At 38.7% G+C, this 20,852-nt stretch overlaps 1 protein-coding gene across 1 annotated transcript in view; it reads right to left on the reverse strand.

Moving 5' to 3' along the window:
- The window catches only part of LPAR1 (lysophosphatidic acid receptor 1), a 54,047-nt gene that overhangs the window by 22,145 nt on the left and 11,050 nt on the right, over window positions 1-20,852 (reverse strand). The window contains exon 3 of the mRNA XM_026040767.1: window positions 16,611-17,358. Coding sequence (XP_025896552.1) covers window positions 16,611-17,358 — 748 coding nt within the window. The remainder of the gene's footprint in view (window positions 1-16,610; window positions 17,359-20,852) is intronic.

The raw sequence follows: 20,852 nt of genomic DNA on the forward strand, positions 1-20,852 counted from the left end.
AAGGTTGATGGTCCTCCTAGAACAAGCATGAATGGGAGAGCCTGGAGGACTCGGAGAGGAGGACCATCTGGGCTGTGAGCTTACYGTGGCAAGGAGCCTGAACAAGGGCTAACATCATCAGCCACAGCAAGGCAATCAGTGCTGATAAATACAGCAAGGCTAATTAGCTTTATCTAACCCCACTGGCATGGCACGTGCAAATGTCCTCAGGCCCTGCTCATGCAGTCCAGCTTTGCCCCTCGTACTGCCATGCCAGCTCTGTGCCAATTTGCAAGGCCACCAGAGATGTTTCTRAACACTATCCACGACAATCAGCACACTGGAAATGCATTCTTAATGAGGAAAGGCTTTTCTTTTTTAATAGGAGATCTCAAGGAGCAGTGATCGAAGAAAGCTAGCACCTGGCATGACTTCTGAGAACTTCTGAAGTGGACTGTAATGCAACAAATCATACAAATCAATAGTGAGACACAAAAACAAAAACTACCAAAATAGACAAAACTAAGTGCCTTAGAGTTGTGAGGATATTCACCAGTGAAAGAACTGAGTGGTGTGTAGTAATTTGTTGTGAAGGAATACAAATACTAATGGACCACCAGCAAAAGTATCTGAATACACGTTTAACAACACATGTTTAATGTTGCCTGCCTTGAACATGGGCAAAGATATTCAGTATTCCTCCCACATAGTTCATTTCTACAGATGGAGATAAAAATCTAGGGGACTCAATATTAAAGACTACTACTTCTTATTTTTCCAAGTGAAAGAGTTTAAAGTCACATTTTCAAAAGTAATGGATGAATTAACTGTGTAACAGTCCTGAAAGAGTCTTGTGTGTTCAAAAAATTCTTTCGAAACAGCTTGCAAATAGACTGTAGGTTACAAAACCAGTGATTTCTGCAAAAATTGAATGCAAAATCCAAAACTTCCATGCACTGAAACAATTTAGCAAAAGCATACTCAATTTCAAGTTCCTTCTTGATAATCATACTTGCTTGTGAAATCAAAATCCACATCCATAAAAGAAACTAACAGGCTAAACCCTCAATGTATACCACTGATAACTATCAGTTCAGTTTGACCTGCTCCTATTGTTTAAATAAATCTGTATCTAATGCACACTGAATAAAGCACAGAATTGGATAACTAGTGCTTCCTCTACTTCACAATCTGGTTCCAAAATCTGGGAGAAAAAAATATTCTGTATATCTTCCAGGCTTAAAACACTATACACTGCACTTTTGCCTATAACAAAGGTTTAAGTGAGGCAGCCATGTTTCGTTTCATGGAGGGAGCACAAGAAACATTTTCATTGCTACTCCATGTGCTCAGGTCCAGGTCAAAGCCACTGGAGATGGGGTCCACCAGCACTGCAGAGCATCTGGCTTCCCTGGTCATCCTTAATGATGGGCGTTTCTTAATCCCAATGGAGTACAGCACTTGTACAGCCTCTCGGGCACTGTGCATTCCCTTTTTATTTTTTCAACTAGCAGCAGGAATACAAATGACAGCGTTGTAAGGTATTCCCAGATTAATCTCTCTGCCTGTCAGAGCAGCGTCAATGCACAACACAGTGAGAAGGCAGAGTTGGCTAATGTGGTTGAGCATCGTCAGCGGGAGAGGATGGAGCAGCCCCTTGTGCCCTGCACTTGATCATGGCCATCAGGACACTGGGAGCAATGGCCTTCTGGGAAGGAGGTTCACAAAAACCTCCCATGCGGCTGAGGTCCAGGACAGTTCCTCGTGCTGTCTGCCAGATTAATGGTCTGTCAGGCTGTCCACATATCCTCTCTGTAACTGAGGCTGACAAGTTTTCTCAACAAAGGTTTTATTAAGACCACAGCATGCCTGAGAAAGAAAAATGAACCCCCTCCCCTCCCCAATCCCTGTACCTTCCTCTCTCCACGAAGTGTTAAACCCTGCAGGACGCCTTATATACACCACTAGAACAAAAGCATAGCAAGTGAAAAGCCTCGTTTCTCATTTCCCTACATTACATAACCAGCACATACATTAACATAAAGAAAAAGATCTCATTAAGGAACAAAGCATACATTCCACTGCCATATAATGCAAAAGATACTTTCAATAGGCTTTTTTTTTTGGTTGTCATAAAGGTCTAATTATTCACAGAAAATCACASAAGTTCCAGAAATGACACCAGCCATGGTAACAAATGCTGATCTCTCATGTACTTCACAAGCCATACAATATAYGAGTTTCTGTGACCAAGGAATTACATTTCTTCCATTCCAATTTAACTAATTTCTTCCCTGTCAGTTTCAGAAGAAGAATTTTCACTAGAATATTTACAGATTTTTATGTTTCCTAAATGCACGTTGCTAGGTACTGGCATAGAGAAAATATGTAAATATTTAACTGTATGCTTTAAACAGAACTTGACAGTAGTCAACCTCTTAAACACAACATTACATGAATTAAAAATGAAAAAATTTATCTCTTTATTTGTATAAAGTCTCTTCTCCAAGCGGCGGTCAACTTACAGACTTTTTAGTTTGTAAGTCTAGTGCATCAGCCCCTACATCCAACATCCACATTGATATGGGAAGCACTTTCAGGAACCAACTGGTGCCTGTGTGACCTTTCATTGATTTCCAGCACCACAACTTGCATTTTGGGTGACTTTTAGGAGTATGAAGACCTTCTTGGAAAAGCATCTTCTATGAACAGCAACTTGTGATGATATGTGCATCCCTCTCAGTGCAAACCTTTGTGCAACCCTATTATTATTATTATTATTATTATTATTATTTATTATTATTATTATTATTATTATATTATTATTATTATTATTATTATTATTATTTACTACATGGAGATTTTGGATTATTTATGGCATAAGCTCCAAAGCCTACAGCAGAAGGGTAGCTGAGCAACATGCCTTTTGCTATTCTGAGATGATGTATAAAACACAAAGTATGAACAGACCTGGCCTACACGTCAGACACTGAAGTATGAATTAGATTGAAAGTTAAGCTGTAGGCAAAAAATGGACATTCAAATCTGAACTAACTAAATTGCAGACAAACACCTCTCTACTTCCATCACAGATAAAAAAGATTTTTTTCTTATCTCACATGCAGGATTTAAGACCAAAACATCTGAGAACAGCAGTAGGACTGCTTCATTACATTCACCCTTTGCCTCCAGGTAGAATAAAAGCCTGTTGTCTCCTCAGATTCCTGCTTCCAAGGAGCAGGAATGGCAATTTTCTGAAGCTGTAARCAGTTAACAAGTGTTTGGAAAGTTCAAAAGGCAGTACAAACAAGAACTCCAAGAAACACATATCACTTGCCTTTGTATGCAGCAGCATGTAAACAAAAGAGCTGCTGGGCAGGGAAGACGGGTTCAGGTTTTCACTGCAGCCATTATTACGAAAGCCATTCCTCAAACACTAAGTTATAGGGTCAAATGTTTCTCTGTGTTAGTATTTCTTCAAAATTCAACCACTAGAAACAAGTAGAACACTAGAACTTTTTTTTTAAGTTTTTTTCTATAGGATAACACGGCAAAAGTTTAAGACTTAAGACTTGGGCTTTATTCCATTCAATCCTTATGTTTTTCTGCTTGAGCATGTACCTTGTTACATGTAAATCAGGGCTTATAATATCTTTGCTGTTTTCAATCTGCATGACAAAGGCAGAGGAACTTCTGGAATGACAACCATTCAGTGCTGAACTCATGTACCTGGGACAGTCTTATTTCTGCCAGTGACTAACACGCTGTAGTTCACCAAACCAAAGTGTTCAGTACCTGGACGATCAAGCCTGAAATGCAGGTAGGAGTGAGATACAGGAATTTAGTTTTATACTCCTACTGTCACAAAGGACCTAAGGCAAATCCTACAAACTAAACAGTACAGTAAACCCCACCAAAGCTAATACCTGTAATGCCATAAATCTTTAAAAGGTTGGTATGTTTTAGGAGGGAAAGGCAAAACCTTGCTTTGCAGGTCTGCCAACTCAAGACAATTCTTATATTAGGGATTTTATACTTTCATTCTGACCTATTCAAGCAGAAACACCAAAACAGTAATACCCACTACTTATGCAGTGTAGTACCAGCAAAACTGAATTGCTGCACCTGTTACCAGCAATAACAGGCTCTTTCAGGCTCTATGTTGTTTCCCTGCCTATGAGGCTTTCTTGAGTCTAGAATTAAATTACCCCTTTGTATCCCTTCTGCAAATTAAATGAGAGTAAGCGGTTGAAATCCACATCATCTAAAGATAACAGCTTCTTACTTTGTATTGAAAGTGATATATTTCCCCACAAAACTGCCAAATCTAGAAAGGAGGTATCTCTACCTGAAGTAGTTGTCCAGATTTGTGGCTATGGTAGTAAACTTTTAAATGTAACCTGTCTTTATCAAAAGTAGAACTTGTAGCATCAATTGCTGGTTTGGRTGAACAACATGACTGACTTTGTAGTGAGTCAGACAGCCATCAGTCAGACACAATTTTTTGCACTGCATGTGAGTTGAAGAGATAAACCAGAAACCGGCCTGTTCCTCTTCAGTTCACTTTAAGCTTTGGAATGAAACTTCTTTTGATAAAAATGTAGAAATCTTTCCTCAAAATCCTTGGGGCTAACTGCAAAGCACAGTGGTGTCAGCAGCACTGGTACCATGCAGGCTCTGCAGGGGAACCAGTAACAAAGGTGGGCGCTGGGAGGCACTTGGTTCCCAATGCTGTAACCCAGTTGCATTACTGCAACTGATGGGAGTCCAGATGCATAAGTGCAATTTGCACTGTGCCCTTCTTGTTATGTAACTAGGTCATGGCTGTGACAGATAATCTCACATTAAATATCAGTGAATATCCGTCATTTTCATATTTACCAAAGACAAACAATTTAATTAATAAAAGACATCAGCCAACTAATCCAGTTACGTCTCTAGAGCTAAAGAAATTGTTACAATTTCTTTCAGTTTTCCTTTTACTAACTACTATTTTAAAATCTAGTTTGTTTAATGAAAGAATACAACAGTTGTTTACACTAACATGTAATATATTTTTATAGTTTTTCTCTCTAAAAAGAGTTTCACCTGAGGAAATGCCTCTCTACATTATTCATTGTACTTCTAGAAAATTAGAAAGTCAGCATTTAAGAAAAACTTCAAATGATAGAAGAGAATAATCAATGCCATATGTAAGGRCAAGTTCTTGATGAGGTTACATCAATATCAGCAGATGAGAACCAGCTCTGCAAACTCTTAGGAATACAAGGAAGGTACTGAGTCCAGGAATGGGTTTTCATGAAGAGGAGGTAAAAGGCAGGAGATGGACTGCCCTTCCTGCTTGAAATAGCTAAATTCCCTCTTTCTGCTTTCGGAGATGACTTACTGTTTGAAGAGGGAAGATATCTCAGAAATCTTAGCAGTCATTGCTTATCTATGATTATATTAGCAAATTCATATTACAATACTAGTTATTTATTAAAGTTAAAAAAAAAACCTATAAGTAGACAGAAACACACACACACAAAGTTTTCTTTCACTTTCTTCATTTATTTGCAGCAATTTCTTTTGTTAAAACCTCTTGACTCTTAGGACTATTTTTAAACACTTTTAGCACTAAACAGTTATTTCAAACTACTGCAAGACACAGGCAGTGTTCTCCTAGCCTGCAGCAGCAGACAGCCCTTTGGCAGGTATGTCTAAATGGCTTTATAGGCTAAAATTTCAGAATTTATGTTCACTGTGTTCACCTACCTCAAGCACTTACCCCTGGTTGTCTGAGTATCTCCTGTTCACTGGTAGGTTTATATACTGGATCTGAGATTTTCATTTACTACAGTTCACCAAGCACATTAAGCACAAGCACAAATTCCCATGAATGAAAACATTCAAGCACAGAAAAGAAATGCTTCAAACTCAACAACTGATGTTACTGTTTTTGAAGTCTTGTGACATCCCACACAAACTCATATTCCTTTTATTTGCTTTTTTTTTTTTTTCTTTTGGTCTCTTTTGGATCATGTTTTTTTGACCTTTCTCACCATACAGGATAATAAAACAAATAAAAGGACACATTTTAAGGAAAGCTGAGTTGCTGATGAGTCCATGCCTTCAGAAACAGCAGCTGTGGGAAGCAGGAGAGAACAGAGGAGACACAAACACACACACACACACACACACACTAGCAACCACCATCCTTGCCACCAGGCTGAGCTGTGATGCAGCAGTCCTCACGTCATGATGGCAGGGACAGGCAGCACTTGATTTTTGCACAAGATCTGATTTTCGCAGCAGCACATCCCTGCAGACCTGTAGCTATATACCCTCTTCTAAAACATTAAGATATATAAATCTGTTTACAAGGATGCCTGACAAACATGTTAAGTAAGCCCTATCTAAGCTATGAAAGTCATGTTTAGAGCCTAGATAAAGCCTTAGAGCTTTATCCATTAAAGATACAGATCACTTCAGCAGTGGTCTGGATACAACACTGTTATTTTTTACCRTACTTTTTGAACTTTCTCATCTGCATTGTAATTTCTCATATGTCTGGATGGAAAGCAACCCATCCTTTGACCAGGAGTAACGTTTCTGCTTCCTTGCACTATTTTGTGGGAAAAGAGAAGCTGTTAAAAACCCAGTAGCTGCTCTCAAGCTTGAAGGACAAGCACTATGGAAAGGGTACTGTGCATTAATGATCACCAGCAAACAAAATCAGGGGAAGTGCTCTTGTGGCCACAAGGCAGCCCAGTGCCAACACCTCCTCTGCCTGTTTTCTTCAAGAAAAAAATGCAGAAAAATGGGGGAGTTCTGCTGTTTTTACTGTGCTAAGTGCCTGGGTAGTGCATCATCTGTGTAAGTGTTTAAGACACACTCTTGGTTAGGCTGGGAAAAAAAGTAAAAGACATTTGGAGGAAGACAGTATCTTTGAGGTCAACAACAGCATGCCCACTTCCATGAGACAGAAGGCTGCTCTTCTAATAAACGAGAACAAAAAAAAAAAAGCTTGGAATCACATTTTCATTCTTATTCAGGGTCAAAAGGCATTAAAAAAAACCTAAGCTGTTTCCTTTAACACATTTTTCATATTAAGACYAAAATGATGGAGACAAATCGACTATTGTTTGAAGGCTAATAGCCATTGTTAGCTATATTCTAGCTTACCAAACAGGAGAAAGCCAGCCATATTTTGGATTTCTCAGCAAACATTTCTAAGAATTTCATACTTTGATGTTAGAATCCATATTTTCACTGAAACTTTAATGAGAGAGAAAATTTATTGTTACATTTTCCTGTATTTATGGAATAACCTAGATAAAGAGCCCAGAATACTTACTTGCCCTGTTCACGTAAAATGAAACAATGCACAAGAAGTGACACCACTCCTCTCCCACAAAGCAGTCTCTTGTTATAAATGTTTTCCACCGCTGGAAACAAACGACTGTTCAATGCCTCACTGAATGCAGTTGTGCAATGCGACAAGCTAACAGCTGGCATTTTTGTTCACAGAGCTGCTCAAGCTCAGATCTAGCTGTAAATTTAGCCCTGATGTCCAAGTGCAGCATTTGGGAAGAGCTCCCCCACATACAGGAGGTGCAAATAGTGGCTTGAATACCAGAATACAAGCCAGTGGCTGGACATGGATGTCACCTCAGAATGAAAGCCTTTTGCTTTAAACTACTACATGCTTTCTGGACAACAGAAATGCAACCTTACAAAAAGCCTTTTTGTGAAAGCCCTATGTGCCCTCTCGAAAGTATGCATATTTTCTGTTGAAAAAAAAATCAGTTCAAGAATACAAAAATTACTGACTTTTAGCCATGTGCAGAGACTTCACATGCAAACCTTCTCATACACATTGAATTTTATTTTATTTTTTTTTATTGGTAACAATTTCTATTCTAGGTCTTCAGCTTTTCTCAATATTTGTAGTGCCTTTGAGTTCTGGAAAATCTCTCACAAACAGGTTTCTTTCCCAGATAATTCAGAGAAGCCCAGGCTAACAAATAAACCTGGCTAGAGCCCTGCTAAACTGTAGAATGTGGGACATGCTACTAGTTTGTTTTTGTTTAGTGCAGATTTTCAGTTAAGTGAATTTCACTTTTTAAACAGCAGATTGTTATTTCACCTGGATGCAAGAGGGAAGGTTGTTTTCTATTTCTTGGGGGAAGGATGTGTTTTCCCAATCCTATTATTCATAAAGTAAAAATTAATTCTTTTGGCTGAGAAGAAGCTGGTTAAGGAACGTTTTTTTAGAAGTCTTTCAGACACAAGAGAAAACCTATGCAAGCAATWCCAAGAATCTTTATCGAAAGTTAAACACAAAGTACAAACCAAAAATTGCTCAACGTTTATCCGTAGATTGCTCTTCGTGGAAGAATCCAGAGAGTTTTCATTTGCCCTTAGAATTTATTCCCTCTCTGAAAAGGTAATATATTATACTGAAGTTAAGAGAAAGAATTTTATTAAATAAAGCATCATTTCCACCATATGTGAGGGAATGGACTTTCTAGAGGGATTTTCCGCCTTCCAAAATAAAATAAAACAAAACCACATTTCTGCCTTGGGAAATGATGGAAGTTCCTCAAAGCACAGTTTCAAAGGATCCTAAATGAAAATAAATAGCACTTACTCTCAACTCAAAGGGGAAAAGAGGGGCAAGCTTCCAAATGGTTTCCCCGGGGAGAAGTAATGAATTACACAGGGATGCTTGGAATACTTTAGAGAGAAGATCTTTACCAAGGACATGGCAGCTCTATCTGAGGATGTATCGATTTCATTGGAGAGGCAGTGAAGAAATTAAGCAAAACACTTGCAATCAGATTTCAGTATATCCGACCAGATGCAGACCTCAGTGGAAGAACTGTCTGAATCCAAAGCACCACGAGAACTCACATGGGGGCTTGTTTTGAAAAACAAAGTGCTTTATAAAGTTTATTATGCAAACTGACCAGTGCAATTTCCACATGCCACACTTCCCTGCTCTTCCTCTTTCTTGGAGCTATTTAAAAATCCAAAAGATAAACTGGATGTTATTTAGAGGAGGCAAATGTCAAATGGCAAAAAAAAAAAAAAAAAAAAGACTAGTGTTTAGAGAGACAAATGAAGTGGAACAGAGTACATATAAAACTGCTTTTTATTATCAGCATAAAACAAGCAAACAAAAAGCACTCTATGCAAGTTAAAAATGTCTTAAATTTGAGATGCACTTTAAATCCTGTAATTATAAACAAACTACAACTTATATCTTTGGCAAGTTTTCACACTTTCAACTGAAAGAATAAACCCTATCTTGCTGGTGAAAAGTATTTGTTTCTTTACCATCCTGCTTTCATAAAACAATGGTGCATTTAGTTAATATAGCAAACAAGGTATATTTATCAAGAATACAAGAATAGGTATTTATATGCGTGAGTAGAAAATGTATTAGCCCATTCTTGTAGTGGGTGATAGGCATGAAAACTCATTTTTTGTTACTGAATCAAAATGATTTCATATTAAACTCCTTTAACATAAGCAGAAATCTGAAGAGCTCCGTTCCCTTTGACCTACTTGCAGGCTGAATATGCATAGACTTTTTTTTTAAGTCATTATCAAAATGTCATATGACACACAGGGAAAAAAAAGAAAAATTATGCTTTGTCATTTGTTACAGGGTAACTTGGAACCTTATCCSAATCCCAAATTGTAGGTGTTCTCTATTTTTCTGAATGGGAGCTTCACACTATTGCTCTTAAAGACTTTCAGTAACAAAAGATGAAAAGGTGAAGTCATTGTTTTTCAAACACAGAAATTTTATGGGATTTTAAATGAATACTTCACTCCTTCATTGAAATATCTGATGACAGAGCTTTAAAGTTTTGCAGGCATACTACAGCTTTGAAAGCATCTACTATGAATGGTTTTTTCCTCATGCAGTGGTAGTAAGAATTAATCTTAAAAACTCTCTGACATGTGTTCCATTTAGACTGCAGTCATCAGCTGAAATTTCCCAGTTCACTTGACTGTGGGTTAAATTCACAGTTTATGCACTTTTAAAATACACTTATCTGAAAACACCAGGACTGCACATACTGCACCCTGTGTTTCAGAACAGAAAGTCATTGATGGTCAGACTCGTATTGCCAGTGCCAGTTTCAGAGTTTATTGCTCTGTTTTTCCTTTAGGACTAAATCAATACACAAGCGACACGACTGTGATGTGAGGGTCAGGCAGGGTTGGTGACTTTGAACAAGCCCTTCGTGCTGTAACCCTGTTTTTATGGTTTCTCAAGCCTCCAGTGCTAGAGAAGAAGTTGTAAAATGTGCCACCACCTAAACTCACTCCTCACCTTATTTCATTAAGCAGAACACAGTAATAGTAAGGAAAAATTAATAATAATAGAGGAAAAGTAAGTGGCAGCTATTGCTTTCCAATCTGTGCCACAACTGTKGTATGGAACAGTATCTTTGAGTTAAAATGACATGCTCATTTACAATAACCTCAGGAAAAGTGCTGCTCAGGTTTTCAGGAGTTGCCATGCCAGCAGGACCCTGGGAATTCCTGCTCCTGAGGGGACAGGATGGACATGTAAAGTTGTCACTTCCCAGTGAGAGGGCACTGAGTTGAATTCTTGCCTCTCTGAAGCATCCTTCTATCAATACCAAAACCAATGTTTACTTTGGACTATCAGAATAACTTTCTATGGATGGGGAAGATCTGCTGAAGTTTAAGCAGAGCCATAATCAAGCTTTGTCTAGATAGTATCATCCCCAGCTCAGGAGCACTTATCTGGTAGCTGACGAAATACAGTCAATATAGCTTGGCTATGTCAGTGCCTCTAAGATTTGGGGCCCAGTGAAACCAGGTCATGTTGGGTAACTATCCAACATGACTTCAGTGGTATAGAAATAAAGACATGCTTCCACTGAGGAAACGTCAAAGTAGCAATGCAGTTCATGCTCTTTTTACTTGCTAAGGAATCTAATATTCCTARTATAAGAAGGGAAGAAGACAGGAAAAGATGCAGACTGCATGTCATTTGCAAAAGAGACAGCGTAAATATTGAAAACAGCTTCCAAAAAATGTGCCCCCAGAATGCTTCATGTTTTTCATCCTTGAAAGAAAGCTGCRTATCAGCCAACCACCAAGAAAGCTCACAAGTTAATAAACTGCATTTTATTTACTTTAACTGTCTCACTGAAGAATTTCTTATGTTGAAACTCAGTGCATTTTCAGAGTTTTTTTTTTTTTGCTTCTTTCTGTCCCTCTGTTACCTAATTGTGAAAGAAAAGCTACAAAAGTACAAAAACAAATCTCTCCTGCAATTCATAACTATGTCAAAAAGAGAGTAAAAAAAAACCTGTTACTGAGTCGTTCCATCCTTACAGATGTTTATACTGAACTTCCAGATGTTTTTCTTGCATTTATTGCTTCACCATAATGAGCAAGAGATTGTCTTCAAACACAGTGAGACTCCTTTAAACCAAAACAGTTTATACAAATGAACCTTCACTTTTTTTTTCCTTAAATCAGTGCTGATATTTTTTTCTAAATCTTWCAGATTAAATCACAGTCCTACAAAYAAAGCAGATGGTTTTACAGGCAGGAAAGGCCTAAGGTTCTTATCCTTAAAGGTCCTTGGAACTAGAAAAGTAGACAGGATTTCTTCTTTTTTCACTCCCTCAACAGCCATGTCTCATATTGGTCAAACACTATTCAGAATTCACCCAACAAAGAAGGCAAACACGAGGGATAATAATAAAGGAAAATAGGAAAAGTTTAACTTTGAGTTAGACATTGTCTATATGGAAGAAGAATTATTGCTTTATTCTATCAGTTAGGTATCAGGTAAAAACCTTAATATTATATGCTTAAAGTAGTAGTCTTCTATTCAGTCACAAGAAAAGCTATTGAATAATTGCTATGAAAGATAACTAGTAATAGCATTTCAAACTTCTATACATTCTGATGGGGTACCACACACCATATGAAGTTTTCTTCCATTTTCTGTTTTTGTTGCAGCATATGAACAACAGAAGAAAGCATGTCTGACAAAGTCTAATTTCTAAGCAGAAAAGGCTACCAAATGACATATATGGAAGTATGGGGAAGAGTCCTCCTCTTTTCAAAAACATGAGCTGACAAATTAAGTACCAGTGTTTAACTGTCATTTAGGCAGGATAATATATAGGTCAGCTTTCCAAAACTTGTAAGTACCTAATGGGACTGCAAGTGCCTGCATAAAAGAACCTCGAAAAAGCTAGCCCTTCATGACTTACGATAGGCCTTGGAAATCCAGAGCACAAGTAGCATTTCATCTCACAGTTCTGAATACTTTTTTCAGAAATTTTACCATGACTTTCTCAAACAGCTGTGAGATATTGCTAATTCCAAATTTCTGAAACAAAAGTATGTTTGTTTCAACATTCAAAGTTCAACTTCTCCACTAGGAAGAACAACTTAGCTTTACCCTTAAACGTAAGTAACATGGATGGCAGAAAAAGGAGAGGATGGGAGAAAGGACACCAACATTAAACTGCTAGGTTTTTGCAGGTCTCTTTGACTGGTAAAAAACAAAGTGTCATTGAGTTTTAGGTCAACTGGGCAAAATYTTACAGCCATTTGTGATATACAGATCAATTCTGCCTACATCCCTGTGCAAAAGAAAGCCATGTTCTACAGAAAAAGCTTTATGTTGTCACGCTCAAAAGATTTCAAAAGGAGGCCTGTTAAAAGAAAAAGAGCTCAACTATGAAATCACTTCCTTCTGTTTGAAATATTTTACTCAAGTAGAAAAAAACAAAAGGGCACGAAAATAATAATAAAAATACGTTCTGCGCTTCTGACTTGGTTGTAGGATTGAATATCCTGTGAGCTCTGTGGGATGACGCAGTGTGCCAGATCCCGACCGCTCCAGCCGGAGTGTCAAGCTGCCCTAGTCATTAGCTGGACAATGAGCCCTTATGAGAGGCCACTGGCTTCCACCACACACAAGCTGACAGCATCACCACTGGGAGAGGGTTTTTCCTCCCCCTTTCATAGCGGCTCTTGTCCTCGTGAAACAAGGCAGCAACGCAAGGGGAAGGCAGGCAGTGTTAGGCAAGTAGGAAACAAGAAACTCTTGTGCTTATTTCTGCCCCCTTCCAGCCCCATGCAAACTGCAGAGTGGATAAAAAAAAGGGGGAAATATGASGATCTGCATTCACAAGTGAGGCTCTGCTTCTGAGTACCATCAGTAAGTTGGCAACTTTGGAAAGACCAGTTCATTTCGGTTTAAAAGTAAGTCAAATACTACATGGTTGTTTGAACTGCAGTGGGAGCTRCTTATGAGTGTGCAGCATTTTAAGACAGACATTAAAAAGAGGACTACTTCGCTCTTCTCTGTGAAGGATACCGGTTTACTTAGCCTCATATATCCAGTTGTCTTTGGTGCCCAATGTATTCTGCCTCTCCTTTAAAACAAAATGCCTCTTTTCAGCAAAGGGGCGTACATCAATCCCCTTCCTCAYTCAGTTGCTAGCCATGAGTGAGAAGACAGGAGGTCTGAGGAATAAACTGAAACATTTCCTTTCCCCTCTCCCATCAGCAAAAAGTTGAGTTTTTCCTCAAAATGTTATGCATTATTCTTAAATAGGGCGGGGTTCTTTCACTCTTTATTACTGAATTTATTAATAAAAAAAAAAAAAGAAAGAAAGAAAATAAATGCAATAGCGTTCAGCAGGCTTCTGCTAAGAGAGACCTAGCTTTCCTGTCTTTCCCCATTGCCTTTGCAAGAAGGCATTCAGGAAGTACTACACTTGAAAACAACTCTTTCTCTCATGAAAATGCTAGAACAGACTTTCAAGCAGACTTTGGGCAGTATAAAAGCACGATGTTAAACACTGCTGATCAACAGGCTAACTGTACTGAGCTGTGTGTTCCATCCTGAGACGTCTCCTAAACAGAGCTCCCAAGTGATGCCTGTTTGCTTTTATAAACAAAAATAACCCCCCATATTCATCAATACAGGAGAGTACTTATCTTGCTGATCACAGCCAGTGAGATTGCCTTGTGGATCATCTGGCAGTCAGGATAGCTCCTGACATACAAGAATTTAGCATCACAAGGTAATACAGATGCTTCTACTTCTTAGTTACTGGCTATTATTCTAAAAGCTGTTCTGCCCTTTATCTTGCTCCTGATTGTCACAGGTGACATGGAGATGAAAATATTTCTACTTCTTTACCATGCAGTTGCAGTACTAAATGAAACAAAGTGTGTGTTCTGAAATGCCTTTGAGCAGAAAAAGGCCTTGCAAAACTAGTTAATTAAAAAAAATCATTTCAGTCGATATCTTTATGATTTAACTCCTTCAACCAAGAGACACAGCTATCTTAAATAAACTTTTTTCCAGAGTAACACTGAAGTAGAAGGCAAACTGTCTGGAAAAGATCGGGCTCTTTTGAGGTAATGTAAAAAGAAACTCTGACCAATCTAACAGGCCACATGCCCCAAAAGCTCGGAGATTTATTTACTGCCCTTTTGCAGATCTAGATTCAAAAAAAAAAAAAARAATGAAGAGTGTGGCTGTCTGGCAGTTCTATTTTCTTCAAACTCTAGTCAACAGATTTAATAAAATAACACATTTCTGCTCCCTGTAAATGATGACTTACGTCAATTAGAAGAGGTGCCAAAGTAGAATACATGCAAAGCCCTACAAGTAAATTTAATTGCACTGGTAAGGAACAAACAAGCAAAAAATCTTACCAAAGTAATCTAAATGAGACATCCATGCTGTTACTGAACTACATCAGCAATCTGAGTCACCAGCAGTCTGAATAATGCTACTTAACCTCTAGAATAGTATTAGGGAAAATCTTCATGTTCTATGTACATCTTTAGTGTTGTGGCCACATTGTGTCCAACATAACTGCAGAGTGACCTCTGCTCGTAACAACAGGAGAAAAGAGTGACTAGCTGTATTTCCAAGAACAAGACTAACTAGCACTTTCCAAGTGCACACATACTACTGAGTGCAATTTATTGATTTATTTCTACTTATGTACTTCTACAACTCTGCCAAGCATAGTCGAAATGCCCACTATTTCCCCCTACTCTTTGTTTTTTTTTCATTTGTTTATGTGGTCTTTAAGGTCCACATCAGTCATTCTCTTCACAGGATATATTCCAGTGCTGTACGAATTGCATGAACAACAGTTCATCCAGAAGGGAACATACGAATTCACTTACTAAAATGTCTGCAAAACCTGTTTTCTCTTTCTTTCCAAACCCTTGGTTTTGTACGTGTTTTACATAGATAACCATGGATGTAGGAAAGAACATTTTCAAATCACCACACAGGCAGAAAAGCCTTTGCTTGGCACTCTATAGACCCTCATAAAACTGAAGGAGTTATGCTTTTCCTGAAGAGACACATAAGAACAGTGATGAGTGCATCAGTGGCTGAACAATTTCATCTACATAGTTCATACGCTGGTGAAAAAAGCAAAATGTTCCTTTTTAAACTAAAGTAAAAGTTGCTACGTTAAATCAGAGCTCTGCAATCTTGTCTTGTTTGTGCAGACAGTAACTGCTAGAAAACACAAGTCACGGTGCCAAGTCATTAACTATCAGGTTGGCAATGCAAAAACGAAGATAAAGTTTTGATCTTGGCAGATTGGGTAAAGTTGCATCTATGGAGCAGGATACAAGGGAAACATCACCATCTAACTGGGGCTGGCATCCCAAGAGGGTTGGGTCGTGTGCTAGTGCAATGCGCAGCTGGGAACCCCACTTGGGACAAAGGGACAACCAGCATCATCCCTGGCTCCCTGCCACTCACTGTTTGCAACAACAAAGAGCAGAACAAACTGCATGGAAAATCACCCGGGGATTGTGCCCAAAATCCAGACCGTGCTTTTGCGAAAGAAAACTAAGAATATAAGAGCAATACTAGGCGCCAGAGCCAACCACAGAAGAGAGCAACCCACCGACTTCAAAATGGGTCAAAACGTTTGCCTCGTTCTCTTCCATAGCCTGGAGCTTAGGGACCCCCTGAGCATTATGYCAAAGCACATCAATATCTGCCATGTTATCATTCTGGATTAGCAAATTAATAGATATTAAGATCTGCAGCACGTTATTGCAGAGAGCTGCGCTAAACTCTGAGGCAGTTTTATTTAACACAAAAAATCTTTTTTATCAATAACCTGCAGTCTTTAACTGGTTTCCATATAGCCTGAATACACCCAATACCATATTTTGAGTGGCAAAACTGGTACTTAAATGTTGTAGTTGGAGCCTCCTCTGTACTAAGACTGCAGCCATTTAGCTTCTTCTAAGGCAAAAGGATGTGCACATGTTGCCACAATGGATTTTAAACCTCCACTGATACAAAAGACTTGCATATCTTTGAAGGTCTTGTTCACCTTCTTCACCAGTTAATGACGTACTGCCTTATATGTTACAAGGCGAAGTGACCATTTTTTTTTAATTCTCAATTCCAAAAATAAACTTAATTGCAGCACTGTTTACATTGGGAGTTCTTATTGTCCTTCTCTGCCTTTAATATCTTGAGATGCTTGTGGACCTGTCTGAAGTTGATACATTACTGCAATCACCTAATAAGAAACACAAGCGGGAAAAACACAGAGGATAAAATAAGTACTTACCAAGTACAATGACCACAGTCTTCAGGAGGCTCATCATGGTGTCCCGATTCCTGCGGGGTCCAGAACTGTGTCTGGACATTCTCATAGTCCTCTGGCGGACATACCCAAAGATATGAGCATACAGAACCACCATGACCACAAAAGTGACCAGGTTGAAAATAGCCCAGAAGACCAGGTAGGAGTCACTATAGAGCGGTGCCATGTTGGAGCAATGAGTGATATCACAAATGCAATTCCAGCCGACACTTGGAATGGCACCCATTACAATGGCCATTGTCCAGATAACAACGATTACAACCACGACTCGACGGTTGCTCATCCGAGTATGTAGCTGCATGCGGAAGACGGTAATGTGCCGCTCAATAGCAATGGCCAACAAGTTGGCTACAGAGGCTGTCAGGCTAGTGTCAATGAGGCCCTGACGGAGAAGCCAGGTGCTTACAGTCAGTCTTCTRGTATTGGGTCCTGTGTTAAACATTAAGTAAAAGTAGGCTAGGCCTGCAAAAAAATCCGCGGCAGCTAAGTTGGCCATTAAGTAATAAATAGGAAAGTGGAAACGGCGGTTGACATAAATAGCCACCATAACTAAGAGGTTGGCCAGCATTATGAAGATGCAGACGGTAATCCCCAGGCCCATTACAAGCTTGCTGACAGTGTTCCATTCAGTGGCTAGATATTTTCCACTCCGGTTATAAAAGAAGGCAATGGTTTCATTGTAGTAGCACTGTGGTTCACTCAYGGCTGTGGACTGAAAGAAGAGGAAAACAAAAAAAAAAAACAACAAAAAAAGAAAGACATCAGAACTGGAATCATTCCAGTGACCATACAATTGCTTCTATGGATAAGACATGCACAGAAAGCAGGCAGAGCCACTGAAGACAGGAAGAAAATACACTACAGAACAAAACATTCTTTTCAGAACAAATAGCATTCCACAACTTGCAAACAATTGCTCTTATGAGGCTAGTAATGACAACCGGATCAGAAACGACTAGAAATGCCTCCATGTGCTCTGGGAATGAGAATGATTACTGACATAGTTGTGAACTACACAGTAAATTTAAGAACTTCTGGCCAAGTAGACCCATGGAGAAATTCACTTAAATGCAATTCACAATTAAAAAAAAAAAAACTGTTAGACATCATCTTACTTGTGTTATTAGTACATTGTTACATACAAGGGTATTATTTAGATGTGGCTGTGTTAAAAGAAGAGCTCCCCAAAGAGGAGGAAATGGTCTACTTCTCCCAGCAAGTTTTTTGACACATTCAGTTCTCCATGAAGGGCATTTCTTTTTCTTCTGTTGCATTTAAAAACAGGGAAGCGTACCCTGAGCTAAGACTGTATGTTCTGACTAAATTCCCAGTGTCAGTGGTCACTGCCTAGTGTCAGGAAAGAGGAATGCAATTTTTGCCTTAATAGTATTAAAAAGCATCAAACTTCATTTTTTATATGATTTTTTGTTATACCTATGTGAGGAAATACATGATTTTCAGAGTATTTTGCATATCACTGTTACGTGTGCAACAAACAAGGTCCATATCCCACCAGAACATAAGAAGTTTTGCTTTATTTCTGTAAAACCCTTGTCTGATAAAAAAAATGCTTAACAGGTTTCTGGTATAATTTATAATCAATTATACAAGATGCAATTCTCAAAAGGAAAATTTTGTGGCAAATGGGAAAAAAGGATTCCTGCAAATGACCTATCTGTTGATTGCTTGTTTAGTGTGTCTTAACAAAGGCAATTTGAAATAATTAAAAAAAAATCAGAAAAACCTCTGGCTTAAGAGACTTTGGATACCTGGCTTTCAAGGCCAACACACCAGTTTTATGGCTGTAGAGCTCTGCTGACTGAACTCAAGTCTGTATGAAAAGAGGATCAGATTTAAAATCAAAGCAGGTAATAAGCTTAGCAGAAAAAGAGACCAACAACATTAAAAGATAAGAATCTTGTCCCACTTGTCCCATCTGTATTTGTTTGTTTCATTTGCATTTGTTTGTCAACACAATTAAGCTAATTCTAATAAAGCAACATACAAAACTTTCCACATCTATCCTTAATGCATTCCTTGGCAGGTAGATTTTTGTTGAAGAGGAAAATGTCTTTTCAGAATGATTTAAAATTCCAATTTGAACATGGATCTGAAACATTTGCAGATCCAGGATAATAAAAGGCTAGAGAAAATACTGTTTCTCAGCACACTGACTATAAAATTTTTATTATTCCTCCAGGATAAATAAATCTTTAAGTCAAAAACCTTTCAGTCTTAATTATTTATGAATTTTAAAATGTTCTCTTATGAAGCCTCTGATCCACAGAAAAACTGATTTGCTAGAAGTACTTAACAGAGGAGATCTAGCTACATCTGGCTTTAATTCTGTGTTTAAAGACTGTGTAGTCATAATAGGTCAAGTAAAAGAACTCTTTAGGGGGAGAGGAAGTGGCCCTTATAAGACTTGCCAACATATGCATTTATTATGCCCTCATATTTTGCGCTCTATAAGAATATCTGGATGCAGTGTGGTAGCGTGCATTATACATCAGGTTGGGATTACAAAATCTAATGGAATTCTGTGATCCTGAAAAAATTCTGTATTTGTCTGTGTATTTACTGGTAGAAATTCTCCTTTCAGATGGCTGTTGCCCATATTTAACAAACCTTTCCTCACTTATTTCAAAAATTAAAAATATGGTGAAATATGGTAGAGTTCACTTTTTTTTTTTTAAACTTTGTTGTGCACAGAGGCTTAGAATGTGAAATATTCTGGTTTCAGAATATACTCACTGTCATTTTTAAAAGAGCTCTATAGCAAGGTATGATCAGACAACCCTGCTGTGATATGAGCTGTTAAGTAYGGTGCATTTGTCTTGTTCACAAAATACTATGCTAGTACTAAGTGTCTGCACTGTACACAATAAACCACAGTTAGATTTGTTAATTCCAAAACACAAACATACCTGTCGAGAAACAGAACACACCTGTGAATGCAGGAAGTGTTAGCATACAAAAATGGCACATGCAAGCAGGCAGACCCTTCCCCTCTGCTGCCCTTGAAAGAAAAGGGGTAGAGAAGTTTATAYTGTAATTTCCTGAAGTCTTGCTCAGTGTGTTTCGTTGCCCATGGAATCCAGATGCTCAGTGCCCAGAGATTTACCTTATCCATTTAGTATATTTCAGCAGAAGTTCAAATCAAACTGGGCTGCAATTTGCTCACATTAAGTAAACCTCTAGGATACATTTGTGTAGAAAAAGAAACTGAATTATAAACAAGACAGATCAAGCAAAGTGGAATAGTAGCAGACTAAAATCAAAGTTTCTTTTAATCATGAAAGGATAGTTTAATTTGCAAGAGAGAGTCGTCTCAAAGCAAAGAATAATCATGGAGTTAAACCTTGGTAATACATGAGAGCTCGTTACAACCACAACACGGTGCAAGAGGGCCATGAAATCTGCACCAGGACCTAATAAATAAATCTGCACCAGGACCTAAAATCTGCACCAGGACCTAACTAATACTAACTATACTTCTGTAGTCAACCTCTAGTCACAGCTTGCCAAGAATGCCAGCTTGGCACTGGCCTTTCCAATTGCTTTCTCCAGTGCTTGCCCTTTTGGCTGCTCTTCAAACACAACAAGAACTGCTGTCTGGACGTGGTATGGGACACCACTGGGGTGGAAGTGGGAGAGACTGGGAGGAAGAGCCTGAATAAACTGCTCTCAAGTGTTTCATACTGGAGAAATCTTGCTCTTGCCCCCAAGTGTCCAGCATAGCTTAAGAGCAGAGTGAAGCATTAGCAAACTGTGGGCTCAAGGTGTCAAGGGAGGGTGGTGAGCAGCCTGTTACCCTCCTTTCCTGATGATATGAGGAAGGGGATATGAGTGGAGAAGCTGCTGGCTGCCCAGAGCAGAAACCTGAGAGAGGAGAGCCCCGGGTCCTGCAAGCTTGGTGGTGACGACAAACAGCCTACTGGGGAAGACTGCGAACAAAGAGATGCTTAGGATGAACAACAAACACTGATGAGTTTTCAAACACTGCTGATTGATGCATTCTAAAGAAAGCATTAGCCAACTTAGAGTGTCTGAAGGGCAAATGGTTGTTTTTTTAGGGACCTGAGAGGTTACGGAGTTCAACAACACAAAAACCACCTAGTCCACCAAAGAGAGACAATAAAAAACTCCCAACACATCGGAGTACATTTACTTTTTACTCTGAGAAACAGGGCTGAACATTCATAG

The sequence above is a fragment of the Nothoprocta perdicaria genome, unplaced genomic scaffold, assembly GCF_003342845.1.
Source record: "Nothoprocta perdicaria isolate Ctin4 unplaced genomic scaffold, notPer1 scaffold_265, whole genome shotgun sequence".
Taxonomy (NCBI): Eukaryota; Metazoa; Chordata; class Aves; order Tinamiformes; family Tinamidae; genus Nothoprocta; species Nothoprocta perdicaria.